Genomic DNA, 17,605 nt, shown 5'->3' with positions numbered 1-17,605 from the left:
CGCGACATAATTGATCTGATGAGCTGAGAGACAGGAAAATTTATTAGAAACTCTTCCGAATTCTTAATCATCCAATAATTGTACAAAAACATGCCGTTATCTGAAATTCTTACTACGGTGGCTTCAATGATTACAAGAGCATTTCTATGAACTTTCAAAAAATTTGATAGAAATACCATTTAAAATTCCTACAAAGCAATAATTTCAAAAAGTCCTTCGCTAAATGGGAATTATTTCAAAAAGTTTAGTTAAAACCATTGATTGGAAAGAAAATCGCGTTAAGTACTGTTCCTTTGAATTCCACTAAGAATTTGCATCCTTTGACAGATACGTATTTCGACCTCAACTGTAAGGTCGTCTTCAGTGTCTTGTACTTGAGTCGAGTCAAGTACAAGACACTGAAGACGACCTTACAGTTGAGGTCGAAATACGTATCTGTAAAAGGATACAAATTCTTAGTGGAATTCAAAGGAACAGTACTTAACGCGATTTTCTTTTTATTTACAGATATTCCCCTAACAAGCCCAGGTTAATCATCACCATTGATTGGGTCAAATCTTATTCATAAATTTTGTTTATAAAAATTAAAATTGCACTACAAGGAACAAGTACATAGGCAATCTGTATAGAATCTCAAAAAAATATGCCTCTAATTTCTCCATGGGTTCAAGTCAGAAAATCATTTTCAAAGTTCATCAAAACACAAAATCAGTACTATAACGCTATAACTATAGAAAATAATCATAAAAAGATTAAAACCATGTGTGCATTGTCATATCCCAACTAACATTTTCAGCGCATCATAAACTAGGTGACAATAGTGAGCGAATGTAAAACTTGAACAAAAACGCTGCGAGCGCTACAGATGGGCAGTTGGTCAACTATTAAATTTTTAAATAAACCGTTGAATCCGTGTACGTGGGAATTATTAGTGTTGCGGCTGTTTGTTTGTGATAGGGTTCTGGAAAACATCTAGTCACGTAAGACAAAGTGCATTAATATTCACCTCATGCTTTATTGATCCACTGCTGTTCATTTGTGACGTCACACAAACCATCGGAATAGCAACTCCGTGCAAGATTTGAGTGGGTCCCCAAATGTGGAAACCCATCGCTAATCTCATGTCGCGTCCTTATTTTTCATTCCCGTTTAGATACCGCCGGTGTGAACATGGGTCCTGTGAATACCGGGCAACTCACTGGAGCAATCCGTTCCCAGCCATCTTAGCAAACTGCAGTAGAATCACTTGGCATAATACGGAACCTCACGGTGATGGCGACTTGCTCCGCCAACAGTCCACTCGTCAATGAGGCAGCATCACACTGACGACGACTCCGTCATGATGCTGGCTGTCACTGATGCTTGCTAGGGGAAATACACGCATGGGGAATGCTACTCAGCTTTGTTCATACTCCACAGGTCCCTATTCAGGGCCCGGAAATAGGGATAGGGACCCAGATAGGGACGCCCGTGGCGATGCTCTTAGCGAAGGACTTTCTGAAACTATTGCTTTGTGGGAATTTTAAATGGTATTTCTAATATTTTTTTCATAGAAATGCTCTTGTAATCATTGAAGCTTGACTTTCTCAATCATTTTCTAGCAAAGCGCTGGAAAAAAAATCTGTGAAAATTTCGAGATTTTTGGGAGATAATCTACACCATTGATTGATTATACGTCGTTTTCAAAATTTGTTCATCTCGGAGATTTCTCAAAGAAGTTTTGTTATGAATCATTCAGGACTTCCAAAGATTTTTCCGAAAGCAGAGTTATTCTTTATTTAAGCATTTTTTAAAGAGAATATTTGAGATGTAGGTACAGTAAAAATTATTCCAAACATTCTAAAGGAATTGAACCACTGCTTTTTAGGATTGTTTTTCCAGACAGTAGATAGTAGACAATTTGCAAATTTACGTAATTCTTTGATGATATTCGAACAGTATTTCTTGACAAATTGCGTCGTGAAATTTACTGCAGAAAATCATGGAATTTATTTCTGGCAGAATTTCGTGTAGAATTTCCTGCGGAATTCAAGATACAAGTTGCTTTTGCGAATCATTAGATCAGTGGTGCGCAACGCTTTTCGCATTTTTGCACAATCAATAAAAACTGAGAGATTACAAATTTATGCTCGATCCAATAAAGCTTGATGTTGTAGCTAACTATTTATGAAGAAAACCCTGAGTCATATGTGCAATATGTCAAGATTTGTCTTATTGAAGTTCGTCAAACTTAGACATTTTGAATTTAATTTCATTTTAGTATCCTGAAGTAAATACCGTGACCGCGCCTAATTCCAATCAGCTCTCAATTCCGTTCACAAGAATCAAAACGACGAGTATTAGCCGAAATTGTCGCAAATCTCTTGCAAATTGTTTTTAAAATTTTCAATTATTATGTTCACGCCAGAGTATAATTAAATTTTGAATGATTGTTTGTGTATTATTGTGAAAATACAATAAATGCCATTTATCATCCAATATGCCGCCATATTACATTTTTCCTTTTCGGGACCTGGGGATTGCACCAATTTATATATTAATTGTATTTTCACTGAAATACTAACAAAATCAATCAAACAAGTACCAAAACAAAACAGTAAAGGACATATTTTTATAAATTTAACATCAAAAAAATTTCTCGTCGACGACTCTTAATGCTGGAAATGAAAAAGGCACATGACCGGAATTAGGATACTAGGGTTGTACTTGCTCCTAATTCCAATCAACATATGGATGCGAAGGAATTATAAAAAAATGCTATACAATCGGAACATCCAACTCCAGCATCACTCAAGGCTCTATGACGATAGATGACCGGTACATATCTTTCATTGCTAACCCCAGCTAGCAAGCATAAATAGTTTAAATATTTATTCGCATAGGTTCAAAGATTGATTCATCATAGATGACGTCACACCCGACATAAACCTATCATTGACCTGTTTTTATTTTGGCCTCCAAACCCAACATAGCCGCAACGGTTATGCAATGTGGGCCCAACAGTGGTCCAACATTCGGTAAAAATTGACCCGACTTTGATGCGACATTCGATTTTTTTTTTCAGTCTGGCGGAATTTTGCAGTGTTTTTCGTGTTCAGTGCTCAACTAGCCATTTGAGTGACAATTCACTCAAATAAAAAGGAATTGCTTTTCAATTGGTGGGTGCTCTGAATGAAATCATGTAGTTTTAAATATAGTGAGAAGCAACAATGACGGAAAAAAGTTAATGAATGAATGAGATTAATGAAAATAGATAAAAATCTCTAAGAATCCAGAAAAAATCTAAAAAATGCAACAACATTGAAAAAAATTAATATTATAACTTTAAAATATTATAAAACAAACAAATTTTAATGTGTAAATAAAAGTATTCTATACAAAAAAAAATAAAACTATAACTATAACAAACAATAACAATATGATTATTTTGTCAAAATGATAATTACTTGGAGTGATCGGAATTAGGAACACAAGTGAACGGAGTTAGGAACATACTGATTGGAATTACGATCAACAACTTGATTTAATTGGCGGCCATTTTCAAAATAAGTGGAGTACCTGCAACCTTGATTATATTTTTCTAGCAATATAGAGACATTATGAAACAGCGTTGCACAATTACAGCCATTAAATGCAGAAGATGTGTTTTCTACAGCTGTTAGACTTAGTGCATCGCCTTAAGTGAACGGAATTAGGTACGGTCACGGTAAATAAATTAAATAGAAAATTCCGGATCATAATCAAAGTTCCCGACTTACCTGCATTTTTCCCGAATCTGCGGCCACCCTGTCGTCGTGAATTGGCGATAACAGCAAAATGTATCTCGGGACAGAATTCCACCTAAAGGTTTTCGAAGCATTCAAGTAAATAAAAATGAACTGCTTTTTCCGTAATAAATGTATAATAGATTACTGCATTTGCTCTACATACTATAATAAGACAATGTGAACATCAAGGGTAAAAACAACGATAGCTATTGATCACTTTCGTACTTTTTGCATTTGTGGAGCCGACAGTTTTACCTTTCCTGGTATATTACGGGCTAGCGTCTCATCCTTCACGGCCTTCAGTAGATCCTTCTCCCGACTCGTGCAGTGCTTGTCCTTTAGGAAAATCTGCAGAGCCATTTTGCTGGCCTTACCTCGCTTGCCGGTTCCCGGGGTCAGCTTGACCTTAAACTTGTAGTTCTGCAGCGACTGATACGGCGCAACCACCGGAATGGCAAACAACAGTTCGTCCTCTTCCATCGGTTGACCGGTCAACGAATCCAGCATATCCACATCAGCCGCCGCTGGAGTATCATCTCCAAGCTCTTCGAATTCTCCTGGCTTCTGGCGGGGCTGTGGTTTCTTCCCGGGGTACTTTTTCTGATCGCTACCTTGTGCTTCTTCATCCTTCTGATTTTGATTGTTTTTATTTCCCGCCGATTTCAAAATTTCCATCATCATTTGACGCTCTTCTTCGTCTTGGTCCTTGTACTTTTCCTTGATTTTGCGCATCTTAGCCTTTTGACCGCGCTTTAGTTGACCTTGTTTCTGAGAATCTTCTGCCTTCTTGTTTTTGGCAGCCGCTTCCTCGCGTGCCTTCTCCTTATCCTTCGCCTTTTGTTTGCTTTTTTGGACCTGCTTCTTGCGGGGCGGAGCCGGAGTTATGATGAACGGTTTGCTATCGCCAAGGAAGATGACGTTCTCCGGATCCGGCTCCGAGGTTAGCCGCTGCAGCACGGGATCGGCCTGAACGGACACCTTTCCGGTATCGTGCTCAACTTTGACATGTGTGTCCGGAAACTTTGGGCCGTCACTGTCGTCTGAGTCTGATTCTGATACAGCTGGCTGTTCAGCCGTATCAGCATCTTCATTCAATGAAAGTGATTTAACTTGTTCTTCCACTTCTTCGTGAGACTCCGACTTTTCAGGAACATCTTTCTCATCATGATCGGAGTCACCTTCCTCAAGTTGTATTTCCTGATCAGGTGCTTCGGATATTTCGGAACGGTCGTCTTTGCTCATGATCGACTCTTCATCGAAAGTACGAACTTTTCTTTCGCCTTTATGTCGCTCGACTGAGCTCTCCTCCAGTTTGAACATGAAGCTCAAGCCCAATACTAAATGGCAAGGAGGCAAAAAGTTCTTCTTTCCTCGAATCATGAAGCTTCCGGTGGTCAAATACTCTCCAGTAGGGGCGGTTTTACTAACCTGTTCACTCTTAACCCAGTAAGCGCTGGTAACGACCTTAGCATCCCACGCAACGCTGTACGAGATAGCCATTGTTCCGGCTTCGAGCAGCGTCTTTGGGGGAATGTCGTCTCCTGAAGGATTTTTGATGATAACACTTGAAGCGCCTTGAATCTCCGCATGAACGTAAATATCAGTTGGTCGCATGTAACGTTTCACAATCAACTCGTTTTGCTGCTGGTCTCGACCACCAATGACCAAGTAGTTCTCCGAACTGATGAACCAGTAGAATTTTTCAAACCAGTAAACCTTCCGAGCCTTTGAAATTGTAGTCTGTGTTCGGACGTCTTTCAATGTTTGCATGGTTTTCTTTTCGGCATTTTTTAAGGCTTTGGAAGAGGACTCGATTGTCTTTTGTTCCTTCCGGGCTGCGAAACGACGTTGATCGTAATAACGACGGGCATTGGCAAATGCCGTCATAGCTAGGTCAACGTCAACTACCATTGGTTCTAGCTTTCCTTCTCCATCCTCGTGTTCGTCTTCTTCGTCATCTTCAAACTCTTCATCCAATGCTCCGTAAGGATCTTTCAACATCAAAGAAATGTGGTTGATCTCCAGCTTGAGCTGCTTGATGCAGGATGCCACAGGATCGTTATTGGCTTGTGCCGCTTTAACCAGATCCTGGATGTCCGACCAGGACATTTGGGACGCCAGTGCACTTTGAACCGCCAAAATGGCACTGTCCACCAGGTTTTGATTCCTTGTGATGAGTTCAGCCTTTTTGCGATCCTCCAACTGAGCTTTCGTTAGATCTTCCAATCTCTTGGCATGATCCGTTCGGACGTTGGATAGCTTTTTGAGAGCTTCTCTTTCCTGCGCAAAGGCCTAAAATTGAACATTACAAAAAGAGAATGCGTTACAAGGGAAAAATGAAAGTTTTATATAGTGTTTTGAAATCACCTAATTTGCCAAGAAGGTGATACAAGAATCGCAACAACTAGGTATATCAAAATTTCCTAAATATTTCAACTAGTGATTGATGAAAAATCTACAATGTCATATAGAGTACGAGCGCCGATTTTACCCAGTTTAAGGAAAACTACACAGAGCCCAATTTGGAAGCACCCTCGTAATCCTTTTTGTTTGCATTTTAAAATCAAATTCCATAGTTTCCACAGCGGTAATCAAAATATAACATTAGAGGTTAAGATGAACTAGTTAGAAATTAATGCATGCCGATATAAATAACAGCAGACTATACATCGCACGATGACCAGAATAGACAAGATGCCAAAACTGATTCTTTTATCTGAGATGAATGCCCTCTAGGGTAAAATCTCAAAAAAAAAAATTCTTTTATCACAGATATACAGACGTAACACTTTTGAGGACAAACGTTTTGAAATCCCGCTTCAACAGTGCATCAAAACTTCAGACACGCAAATCTCAAGAAACAAGCTATTTTTCTGTTTCATTTTATTTCCGCATTTCATAATTCTGTTCTTGCTTTTAATAAGCTTAAAATAAGAAGCTCAGGTGCGCTGATTTTGTTTACTATTTTGTGCGCTCGAATTCGTGAGTATGTGCCAAAGTCGGCCATTATGAGATTCTAACAAGTCTGTTCTTAAATAAAAAAAAATACATGGCTAACTGTCCACCCGTGGCGCACGCATAGTATTTGTTCGAGTTTGAGGTTTGCCCGCACGGAACAATGACAATTGTGTTCAAACATACCTTCAAATCTATTTTCTGTCCCTCCAAGGTGGAATAAAACTCATCCACAGAGGCGGTAAAACTATCGAATTCTTTCACCGGATCCTCCTTGTATTGGTTGTATAGGAACGGATGGTATTCCAGGTTTGTGTAATAAAACTCTTCCTGCTTTTTATCTTTGGCAGGTTTCAACTCCTTCTTCTGGATGATAAAACCCCTGGATGGTTCCTTCATGGCCTTCCGCAACATGGTTTCTGCATCGTTGATAGCACACATCAGTGCGGTCATATCCTCCTCGACGTTAAAGATCTTGGAGAACTCCTTAGCAATTGCCTTTTGCTTTTTCTTAGCTTTCTTTGGCATGTCTGCCGTCGCCTCAGCCGGAAGTTCGCCGCCAATGCGACATCCGTACAGACCATATTTGTGCAGTACATGGTCGATCACCGACGCACCATATTCCAATATCGGATTCAAAGCCGTTCTCAGCGTATCCCCGGGATGTGCTTTTCCGATGGCCTCTTTGACTTTCTCCATAGCCGGTGGACCTTTATCTTCCTTGGCTCGATCCGTTGGGTATTTTTCCCGCACAGCAAATCGAACTTCCTCTCCCTCGACATGCGGGCGCAAAATGTTCAAAATCTTCAAATCGCAATCCGTGAGCAGAATGTTACCCCGGTCATAGAGTTCCAGAATCACGTGATAAGCCGCTTCACCTGTTCCGAACTGGAAGTCAACGATACGATCGACACCCAGCTGTTTCATGCACTCCAAACGTTTGTTCTTCAAATGTTTTCGCAGTTTCATCGTAAAACCGGACGGAGCGACGTTTTTAGGCCATTCGAAGGCGGTAGTGTGGAATCGATTTCCCGACTCCAACAGTAGAACCACTTTCTCTTCGTTCCGGACTAGCCGAATCAGATACGTTTTGTTGTCGATGTCGTAGATTTGGTTCACCCGCATTCCGACGAGCCTGGATGGATAAGGATTAACATAAACAGTTGATAAATGCATTGCAATTTTAAAACAATCAGAAAATCTTACTTCTGGAGCTCCGTCACCGAGCAGACCACATCGTAGGTGTTGAATCTGGTTTTCGTCATGCTGCTTCACAGAGCTGAAAAGTGGCGAAAATGGAAACAATCTCGTGAAACTCCAATTTCCATCGGTGGAATATTTCAAACTGATAGAATCCCCGGTGTTTTTATGGTACTTACTTGACTATTTACGATAAAATAATGGATTTAATTTCATTTGCGATTTCACCAAATCGCGAAAAGATCCTTCCACTGCGGGTGACACGCACGCTTTATTTTGAAAACGAGGGGCTCGTGGAAGTGACTTATGGATTTTAGTGTAATCGCTGTAATCGCTGACCTGACAGTCAAGTCAATTTAGTGATGACTTTCCATCAGGGCCTAACTGGCGGGAAGCCAAATTTGAGTATATGGCATAGTACCTAAATTTGAGTACCTGCATCGAACTACTAAAGAAGGTAAATTTTACTTAAAAATGGGTTTTTGAAAAACTTAAAAATACGTTTATTAAACAAACGGGGAACTTTTTGTTGGGTAATTTTTACTCAAATTTATGTTTCCGTTCAACTACTCAAATGTTGAGTAAAATTCCCTTAGGGTGTGAACCATTTCGCTTGTTCGTTTAACTTTTAGTTAAAATTTGACACTTGGATAGTTATTTGCCATCGAAAAGTTAAAAAATAACCACGACGGTGGCCCATTTGAAATTTGACAGAGGAGTAGTTATTTGAAACAAAATACAGTACGCAGCCAAATCATTGCGAACAAAAAATAACTATCGAACTGTCAAGACTAACCCCAAGGGGTTGGTCATTCGGCACATTGTGCCCGGCACACATGCCGGCACATCTCGGCACACATGCCGGCACAATCCGGCACACATGGGCACAACATAGAAATCCAACCTTGCGGTATGGAATCAAACTGTCATTATACTTACGATTGCAAAAAATCCCTTCATACAGATTCTAGACAAGTGTTCTGGGTGGAATTTTGTCGGTAAACACCGACTAGACCAATGACATTCGCCAAAAATAGACAGGATTATAATTAGCGTAAAACATTCTAAGAAAATATTCCACTGGGCACTTTCGGCACACCTCCGGCACGTTCGGCACACTTCGGCACACACTGAAAAATAACCGGCACAGTTTAGGCACATATTGGCACACGCTCAAAAATCACGGCACAAATGAAGTGTGCTGAATGACCAACCCCTTGACTAACCCTGCTCGCGAGTAGAGTTATTTTCAAAATAACTATCGAAGTGTCAAATTTTAACTAAAAGTTAAACGAACAAGCGAAATGGTTCACACCCTTAGTGATCAGTTCGAAATTTACCTATTTCTTCAGTTCACTGTGTTAACTCAATTTTGAGTTTAAAAATACATACCTATTTTTGGGGTTTTTCTTTTTCTCCGTGACCTATCTCGCGCAATAAAACATCAGGCAATTTAACAATTATCACCCTCTTCTCTCAAGCAGCAGCAGAAGATAGTAATTTTTTGTTTAATATTTTCATACGGAAATGTTTCCGTGAAAACAAACCAATCCTTCTCAGGAGCCAACTAGGTGCTGCGGATAGAAACGGTTTTATTTCTCAAGCTAGCCAACACACGCCTACACACTCCCGTCACACAGCTTGTAAACACGCACGAGCGTTCAATTTTCTTGCAAACACCTCTCTGAGCGCAGTTGTCAAACATGCCGTCGCGACGCTGTTCGGAAATGGTAAACATGATCAATCCACCATTATTCCAATTTTGTTGTCGTGTTCAAAGTTTATTATTTTCCATTCGCGATGGAAATTTGGAAGGATAGTTGTTACAAAATTAGCTAAAATGGGCTCTAAACAATGTTTATTCTTCTCCTCGCTTTCCGACGGATTGATAACGGCAAATGGAGATATCGAGACAACAGTTTTGATTATATCCGCAGCACCTAGATAACAATACTCTTCAATCAAGCACACAGGTACAACAAGGTTTAACATAACCTCTATCTTCAATGTTTGGCTCCCAATGTTTGGCTTCCGCTGAGAGAGCATATTGAGTCAGTCCGCGACACTCAGGGAGCCAATAAAAGAAGGTTGATCAGGCTGGTATTTTAGGTACAAGTACCCTATTACAAAAAAAAATTGTTTACTTTGACACATTTCTGGACCCCTCGTGATGTTGTCAAACGCGTCAATGACAAATCAAGAGAAAGATATGAAAAACTCCAAAACTGTTTTTGAAATCAACCTTGCAAAATTCTAACAAAATACGCGTAATAGTAAGTTTATTAGTTTTCTACAGTCTTAGTTGTTTTACTGTCATCATTTTACGGATTTGGGTAAAAATAAGTTTGAATCTGTTTAAATCTATTTCATTAAAAATAGTTCACGTTTTCTCAAAATGTATCTGTATAGCCGTTTTTGCAATGTGGCGCTTGATTTTTTATTTACTAATTTTACGCAAGAACCACGGCCGTGCGAATCGCATCACCTTCTGTTTAGTCGATCTCATCCGTTATCGCAAGCTGTTAGGGGCTGTCCATAAACCACGTGGTCATGAGGGGGGGGGGGGGTTCGGCCAATGACCATTTTGTATGGACGAAAAAAAAAATTTGTATGGACTAATGACCACGGGGGGGGGGGGGGGGGGGGTTGAAAAGTCCCAAAAAAATGACCACGTGGTTTATGGACAGCCCCTTATCACTACGCGTAGTGTCTATTTCGTAGGACCACCATCCTTCAAAGTAAGTATGTACACCTATTTATTATCTAAATTATGTCCATTGTGCAAAATCATCGCGACTATCTGAAGTCGAACTGAAAGACACTTGTTTTATGCCTTATCACCGTACCTTATTCACAACTCGCTGGAAGTGTGTCGTTAGTAGCAAAGCTTACTGCGAACATTGATTGAGATTCTCCCCGTAGTGAAATCGGCAGTCAACGCAAATCGCATACTATGAGCCAAGGTCACCGCTCGGAGGAGGTGATTCGAGTGAATCTGTTGTTCTTTGCCAAATCACGCGAACTGGTAGGAACTTCTTCGTTGGTTAACTTTCCCTTGCCAACCAGTGAAGGTCGCCTGAGTGGTTCCGCGGTGCTTGGTACCATCTGTGAACGGTTCCCGGAGCTGGCCGCCATCCGCGATAGCGTCATCATTGCCCACAACGAGCAATACTGCGAGGATTTGACGGAACCGATTAACCTAGCGAACGGTGACGAAATTGCGGTGATTCCGCCGATCGCCGGAGGATAATTGCTTGCTGATTCTCGGAGATGAATTATCTCAAGTTGACGTTCGACAAGTTGGAGGTGGGAGAGATCAACGATCTGGTGGCACATGAGAGCTGTGGAGCGATATCATTGTTTGTCGGAACGACCAGAGATAATTTCGACGGTAAAACGGTGAGTATTATCGATCCTTTGGGTCTATTTATCTATCTATCGATCGATTGCCTATTTATTCATTTTGAATTCGAAAATACTGATATGTGATGGTTTTATTTTAGGTGGTTCTACTAGAATATGAAGCATACGAAGCCATGGCCTTGAAAACCATGAACCAGATTTGTGAGGAAATGCGCGCACGTTGGTCTGACATCAAGAATATTGGCATTCATCATCGCCTGGGAACGGTGCCTGTTAAAGAAGCATCGGTGGTTATAGCCGTTAGTTCACCGCATCGGAAGTCCAGTTTGGAAGCAGTCCATTTCGCCATCGATGAACTGAAGAAAAGTGTACCCGTGTGGAAGAAAGAGCAGTACGCCGAAGGGGAAGGCTGCTCCGAGTGGAAAGAGAACAGGGAGTGTACCTGGTCAAAATGTCATAAAGACAATCATATTTTATGATGAATACATTTTAAATGTAAAAGTATAGTCGGCAGGCTCCATATTGTGCACGTGAATAGTTTTAATGACAAATGACGCATAGAGAAAGGCGTTGAATATTAAGGGTAAGTATGAAAACGAATGCAAAGCAGGTGGTCGGCAAAAATGTGCAACATGTATACTAATAAATCTGAATGAATGTTTTTATATTCCACTGTTAAAAATCATTCGTTTTATTTATCCTATTAGACTTGATGGCAGCATGCATCATATGCATATTATGGATAGTGCTGAAGGGAACATCCATTTGAAAAATGAAAAAAATCTTCAGGGGAAATCAATTTTTGCACAGTTGACGTGCCCCTGCACGTAGCCCATAATGAGCTGTTGGGAAAAAGAACGCACGTTGAATGTTTGCTCCAAATAACAACTTTTTCTCAGATACACTCATTTGCTATTCTCTCAGCTCAGAAGCCTGCAATAAAAAAACAGTGTATAGGAAAGAGTTTTACTTTATAGTTTTATTTAAAAGTTTGTCGAACAAAGTAAGGTTCGAACACGTATAACAAAATCGTGGCAGAGCTATGAATGTGACTCTTCACGGAGTAATTTCCATTCATCATGTGGAGAGTCACCTTCACTGCTCTCTTACGGCATCAACATGCGTTTGCGACCCTTACTCTATTCGGAGGACTTCTAGATAAAACTGCAAGGTCCTCCACACACTGTTTTTTTTTTTTTGTTTGCAGGCTTCTGAGCTGAGGTAATAGTAAGTGAGTGTATCTGAGTACGAGTGTTTTCATCCTTGATTTTAACGTTACGACATGTTTAGAAAAAAATCGTTAAATTGAAAGATGATCAAGTAGTAGAATTTAAAAAAAAATATTTGTTTAAACCAAAATAAAGAGAAAAATCGTGGAGGGTCAGAACTCATACTGATAACATTATGATTATAGGATTTGTTGTACGAATCTATGGATTATTCATAATGAAGTAATAGGGCGATTTCTTAGTAAGATTCTAACAGTCTCTTCCAAAAGATTCTTGGTAAATTCGTAAAAACTATGGGCAAAAACAGAATGCGCAGAATTAAACAAAAACCTTCAAGATGGCCTTCTGGCGGAATATCCGAAAAAAAAAAATACTCGTCAAAGAATTTTGGAAACAATTTCTAGGGAAATCTCTGAAAACTTTTTGCGAATTCCAGGAAGATTTTTTTTTGTTGTTACTTTAAAAGTGTTACTGCAGGTTTCTAAGGCTGAAATCGTAAATTATAAACGTTCTAATTCATCAACGATTGCAATGTAAAATTTTCCTGATATCTGATGGCGTTTTCATACATGTCAGGAATTTCTCCAGGAATTCCTTAAAGATTTGTTTTTAAAAAGTGTTTTCCCTAAAATTTTAGTAGGGGCAGATCAATTGTTTGGAAGTTTTTCCATAAATAATGCTATTATTGCTCCAGATGCTTTCAAAGACTCATTGCCATCTCCCAAAGAATTTCAATTGGTAATTAAATAGAAACTTATTCTCTAAATTGTTCAGAATCATGTGTCGCCAGGAATTTATGCGAAGGCTTTACCCAAAACAGATTTTCCCGACAGTTCAACCCGGCTTAAAAAAACAAAATATCGTAAATTTAACGAAAAACATCATAAAACTTTATAAAAAACGGAAGAAAAAAAATTTTTTTTTATATGAATTCCGCTGGGCGTGCTTTGAGGAATTCCACCAGAAACTAATAGAGTTTCTGCAGTTAGTAGGGAAGTGGAATCATTTCGGCAGGGGTCCTTTTTGGGCACTTTTCTGCTATAACTCAGCCAATTCTGAACCAATTGACTCAATCTTTGGGACGCGATGAGATACGTATAGTATCTAGCCGTGTACAAAATTTCAAGTCAATTAGTTTGGAATAGACTAAGTTGTAGTGAATCCCTGTCCAAGAGTGATGGGTTTGACGATGGCTTATCAAGCGTCGTCATATAGTGAAAATGTGTTTGAATACTTTCAATTTTAGTCTTTTATAATTATAGATTAGCTAAATTAAATATAGTAACGAAAATTAGTGAAATAGTAAATGGAATAGTATTTGAAAGTTACTAGGTTTTGAATTAAAGCATTCCTTTACAAAATTAAACTAAAATAGAATCTGAATAATTATACCATTGCTTTATTGACTTAAATTTAAACGCTTTATTTGTCATGCCTCCAGCATACGCTTAATCGCTGTCGCATGATCTAACAACAGTTGATAACGCGCAGTGCTGGGGGGACCGACAGGGCTTATTACCAGTCTATACTAACCCTCTACCTACTAACAAGACTGGGAAGCTAACGATCACTCATTGCACTTTCGATAGTAGTAGTAGTAGTAGTAGTATTAGTAGTAGTAGTAAGTAGTAGTAGTAGTAGTAGTAATAGTAGAAGCATTTTATTAACAAGTAGATTCGTACTATTCTTTTTCATTTCTTCGAAATTATTTTTATGTCAACTATAAACTCAGGAGTGGATAGCATAACGACATTGATTGCAGCAGGGTCCAACCTTATTATGTAATGCAAGAGTACATGCGGGATGTCTCTGCATTACTCATATCTTCTAGTTAAGACAGGGCAGGGTGATAAGAAGAATCGCATTAGAGAATGAACACTTTAGAATCTAATTTTCAAATGTTGAATGCTATTCACTCAAGAAGTTCGCTGGTGCAGGTAGAAAACAAAAATTTTTGAATCTATCTATTTCTTAGCATAGTAACAAGAAACTATATTTACAACTGAATATAAATTATGCTCTCTATGATGCTCAACAATGCTATAAACAGAATACTAAAATTTGCGGGCCGCCATTTTGTGGAGTTGAGCGGCCCATTGTCTTCTTCTCATTTCAGGTTCATTTTGTACAACGCGTGGCTACATAGAGTGAACATTCCTGATGGTCTAAGGGGCATTTTGGAGCTAAATCCGGTGAGTCTGTTCCATTATATATCCGTTGTCATTATTTTAAATTCACCATGGATAGTTGCGGCTATTTTTACATGCATATTGTTATGCATATGTTGGTGCACACTTGTTGTTACCCATCTTTCGTGTATTTACTCAACTAGCACTGTAAAGTTCGTCACTTCGAGTGTCGGCCTAAATTCTCAGTATTAATTTTATTAAAACTACTATTGTTGTACAGTCCATATTTAATGTTGCCAGACATGTGTGCCTCAATCTCCTTGAGAACACTTGGCTGGTAATAAAATCACCAGAAAACCTTAATTGCATGCCCGACAAACCGGAAGTTGCCAGTTTTCATTGGGAAATCAAAAGATTTTCCGTGGGTTTGGCGTCCTAGCTTCTAGAACTGCATTGATGCATCGTTTAGCGGGGAGGGGGGGGGTGGCTGACACTCCATTTATTGAGTAAACGAAAAAGTGGGACAGGGGGGGGGGGAAGGAGTCAGAAAAACCCGAAACATTATGGCCGTAGTTTTTGAATGTTTTCATGAAGTGGCATCTTACCTCATGGCAGATGGCCTTTTTGCACCACTTCCGTTTTACGAACCAGTTTTTAAAAACGCTAAAAATAGATGAGAATGCAATAGTTTAGTAAATATTTTTGCTGAAGTATCGAGCAAATATTGTCTAGTTGGTGTTACCACTTTGAAAGCCTAACAAATGAAGCAATTTATCATTGAAAACGATAAAAGTTTGAAAAATGGCATCTTACCCCACTTTCCCCTAATCGTAAAATGCTCGCGTCAATAGTGGTCTCCATACTACGGTATGGCGCCGCTGCATGGTCGAATGCGCTATAGCGCTGAGCCAACTACCCCGTTCATAGTTATATGTCAGTCCTATATTACTGCACTATTGGAATAACATATGGATCTAATCTTAGGTTGATAATGGGAAGTGAGAGTTATATGCGATGCATGTGGCATGACTCTCAGATTGCCATCACGCTAAAACTGCTCAGCACTAAAATGTGTAAGACCTACTCATAAGCGCATAATTTCCAGACCACACAAAAATGTGTAGCAGTTACACATTCTCAAAAAACAGCTCGTACACTCTTCTAGATGCGAAATGTTGATTTTTTTTTTGTTTTCCAAGGTCACTAGTAATCCTACCTAGATTGGCGTACACAAATTTTTGTGATTTTAACAATTTTGCGGACACTGGAGCTGATTTTGTAAATGTGCAAGGGTTACACATTTTTGGTGTAGTCTGGAAATTATGCACTTTAGTGCTGAGCGGCGTTAGCGTGATTATACTGTTATATATCTTGCATTTTGCTTCTATCATGTGGGCTGGGTGCGCCAATGTATATGCAACTCCAATAATATCCTTCACATTTTGAAAAAAAGTTTCCTTAGGCTGGAGCGGGAATCGAACTCATAACACCTTAATGACCGACGCTGCTAGTCGCACGACCACGAAGCTCACTTGATGGGATTGCGAAATTCTGCCAAACATATTCCACTTTATCTGCCAATGTTGCTTTTCCACCCGGCCAAAGTTATATACACAGCTAATGTATCGATCGTGTTATGTGCCTATAACTCCGATATGCGCAAGTGTCATTGAGTTTTATTAGAAGGGTTAGAAGGCTTTTCAATCGGAACTGTTTTTGATATGATACGTATAACGATTCATTTGATGTGAACGTGTCAGACTACGGGTACAATGTATGTGTAGTGTCTGATAAAATGGGCTCGTAGAGTTATTTCAGTGTAGTTGTGAACCGAAACGTGAAGCGACTTGAGAGTACCCACAGGCCAGAGGTGGGCACATTTCCGTTAATCCGTTAACCGTTAATTAACGGCGTTAAATATTTTTTAACGATTTAACGTTTCAGTTAAAAGACAATTTACACAACGGACAACGGACAACACATATAACACCTAGTGGCCCAGTGGAGAATTTTCCGTTCGACGAAAAATTTTCCCCGACTGGAGCGGGAATCGAACCCTCACTCCGAGGCTTACGACTGTGTGAAAAATTAGCTTATCAGGTATCAGGTATCAGTAGGTCGGCTCTAGAGGCACGTTCTCCTCCATTCGGGATATTTGTGCCATCGCCATGAACACGAGCCTATTCATCATTTACCTGACGGAGAAGGGAAGGAAAAAGGATAGGACATGGGAAAGGACAGGTAAGGGAATAGGATCGTCATACTCGCAAAAGCGTACCACAATGGGTTCACATAGCGTCCTGAAAAGGACACTGTAATAACGCATTAGCGTACCACAATGGGTTCAAACAGCGCCCTGAGAAGGGCACTGTGATAACGCATAAAGCGTAAAGAGAGCCTATAGCTCTTTACCACAGCGGATCAAGAACAACAGAACGTCCTGAAGATTCAGGTTTCTGAAGTCAGTTTCACTTAATAAGTGTTTCCCGAGTACTCGGAAACGCAATTGCGCAAAAACTGGACAGTTACATATTAAATGATACGAAGTTCCATAATCGGATTCACAGCTATCACAGGCAAATGAATCAGCTTGCTGAATATTCGCCATGTGATAACTGAGTCGGCAGTGGCCAGTCAATGCTTTGACCAGCATGCTGCAATTCTGCTTTGACAGATTTGTTAGATACTTTGCCACCCCTAGAGATGGTTCAGTACAATACAATTTGGTTTGACGACATGACTCCAAACTATTCCAGTATTGTTTGTGCTGAGTGGCAGCCCAGGTGTCAATCTGAAGCTTCATCCAACACTTGGATACCGGAATAGCTGGCTCAGGGCCAATGAAGTCATGTGATGCTCCAGTGCGAGCTAACTCATCAGCCAATTCATTTCCAGCGATGGAAGAATGACCAGGTACCCATACAAGGTGAACAGCGTTTGCTGAATTCAGCTCCTCGATTTG

The 17,605-nt window shown here is 39.8% G+C and overlaps 2 protein-coding genes across 3 annotated transcripts; one reads left to right on the top strand and one right to left on the bottom strand.

The window, feature by feature from the left end:
- Nucleotides 1–3,879: 3,879 nt before the first annotated feature.
- LOC109430292 (ribosome quality control complex subunit NEMF homolog) lies at nucleotides 3,880–8,254 on the bottom strand. Its single transcript, XM_019706342.3, has 4 exons — nucleotides 8,102–8,254; nucleotides 7,929–8,001; nucleotides 6,909–7,857; nucleotides 3,880–6,059 (listed from the first exon to the last, which is right to left on the bottom strand). Exons 2-4 carry the CDS (start codon nucleotides 7,985–7,987, stop codon nucleotides 3,981–3,983), a joined length of 3,087 nt encoding a protein of 1,028 aa, XP_019561887.3. The 5' UTR covers nucleotides 7,988–8,001; nucleotides 8,102–8,254; the 3' UTR covers nucleotides 3,880–3,980.
- Nucleotides 8,255–10,609: 2,355 nt separating this feature from the next.
- Nucleotides 10,610–11,967, top strand: LOC109430291 (molybdopterin synthase catalytic subunit 2). Of its 2 annotated transcripts, XM_062848131.1 has the most exons (3): nucleotides 10,610–10,660; nucleotides 10,845–11,321; nucleotides 11,426–11,967. In XM_062848131.1, exons 2-3 carry the CDS (start codon nucleotides 11,193–11,195, stop codon nucleotides 11,762–11,764), a joined length of 468 nt encoding a protein of 155 aa, XP_062704115.1. In that variant the 5' UTR covers nucleotides 10,610–10,660; nucleotides 10,845–11,192; the 3' UTR covers nucleotides 11,765–11,967. The 2 variants fall into 2 exon arrangements, with proteins under 2 accessions (XP_062704115.1, XP_062704120.1); XM_062848136.1 differs by lacking the exon at nucleotides 11,426–11,967 and having other exon boundaries at nucleotides 10,638–10,664; nucleotides 10,845–11,197.
- Nucleotides 11,968–17,605: the final 5,638 nt, after the last annotated feature.

Source organism: Aedes albopictus, chromosome 1, assembly GCF_035046485.1.
Source record: "Aedes albopictus strain Foshan chromosome 1, AalbF5, whole genome shotgun sequence".
Lineage (NCBI taxonomy): Eukaryota > Metazoa > Arthropoda > Insecta > Diptera > Culicidae > Aedes > Aedes albopictus.
This window is presented reverse-complemented; position numbering and strand designations above follow the sequence as displayed.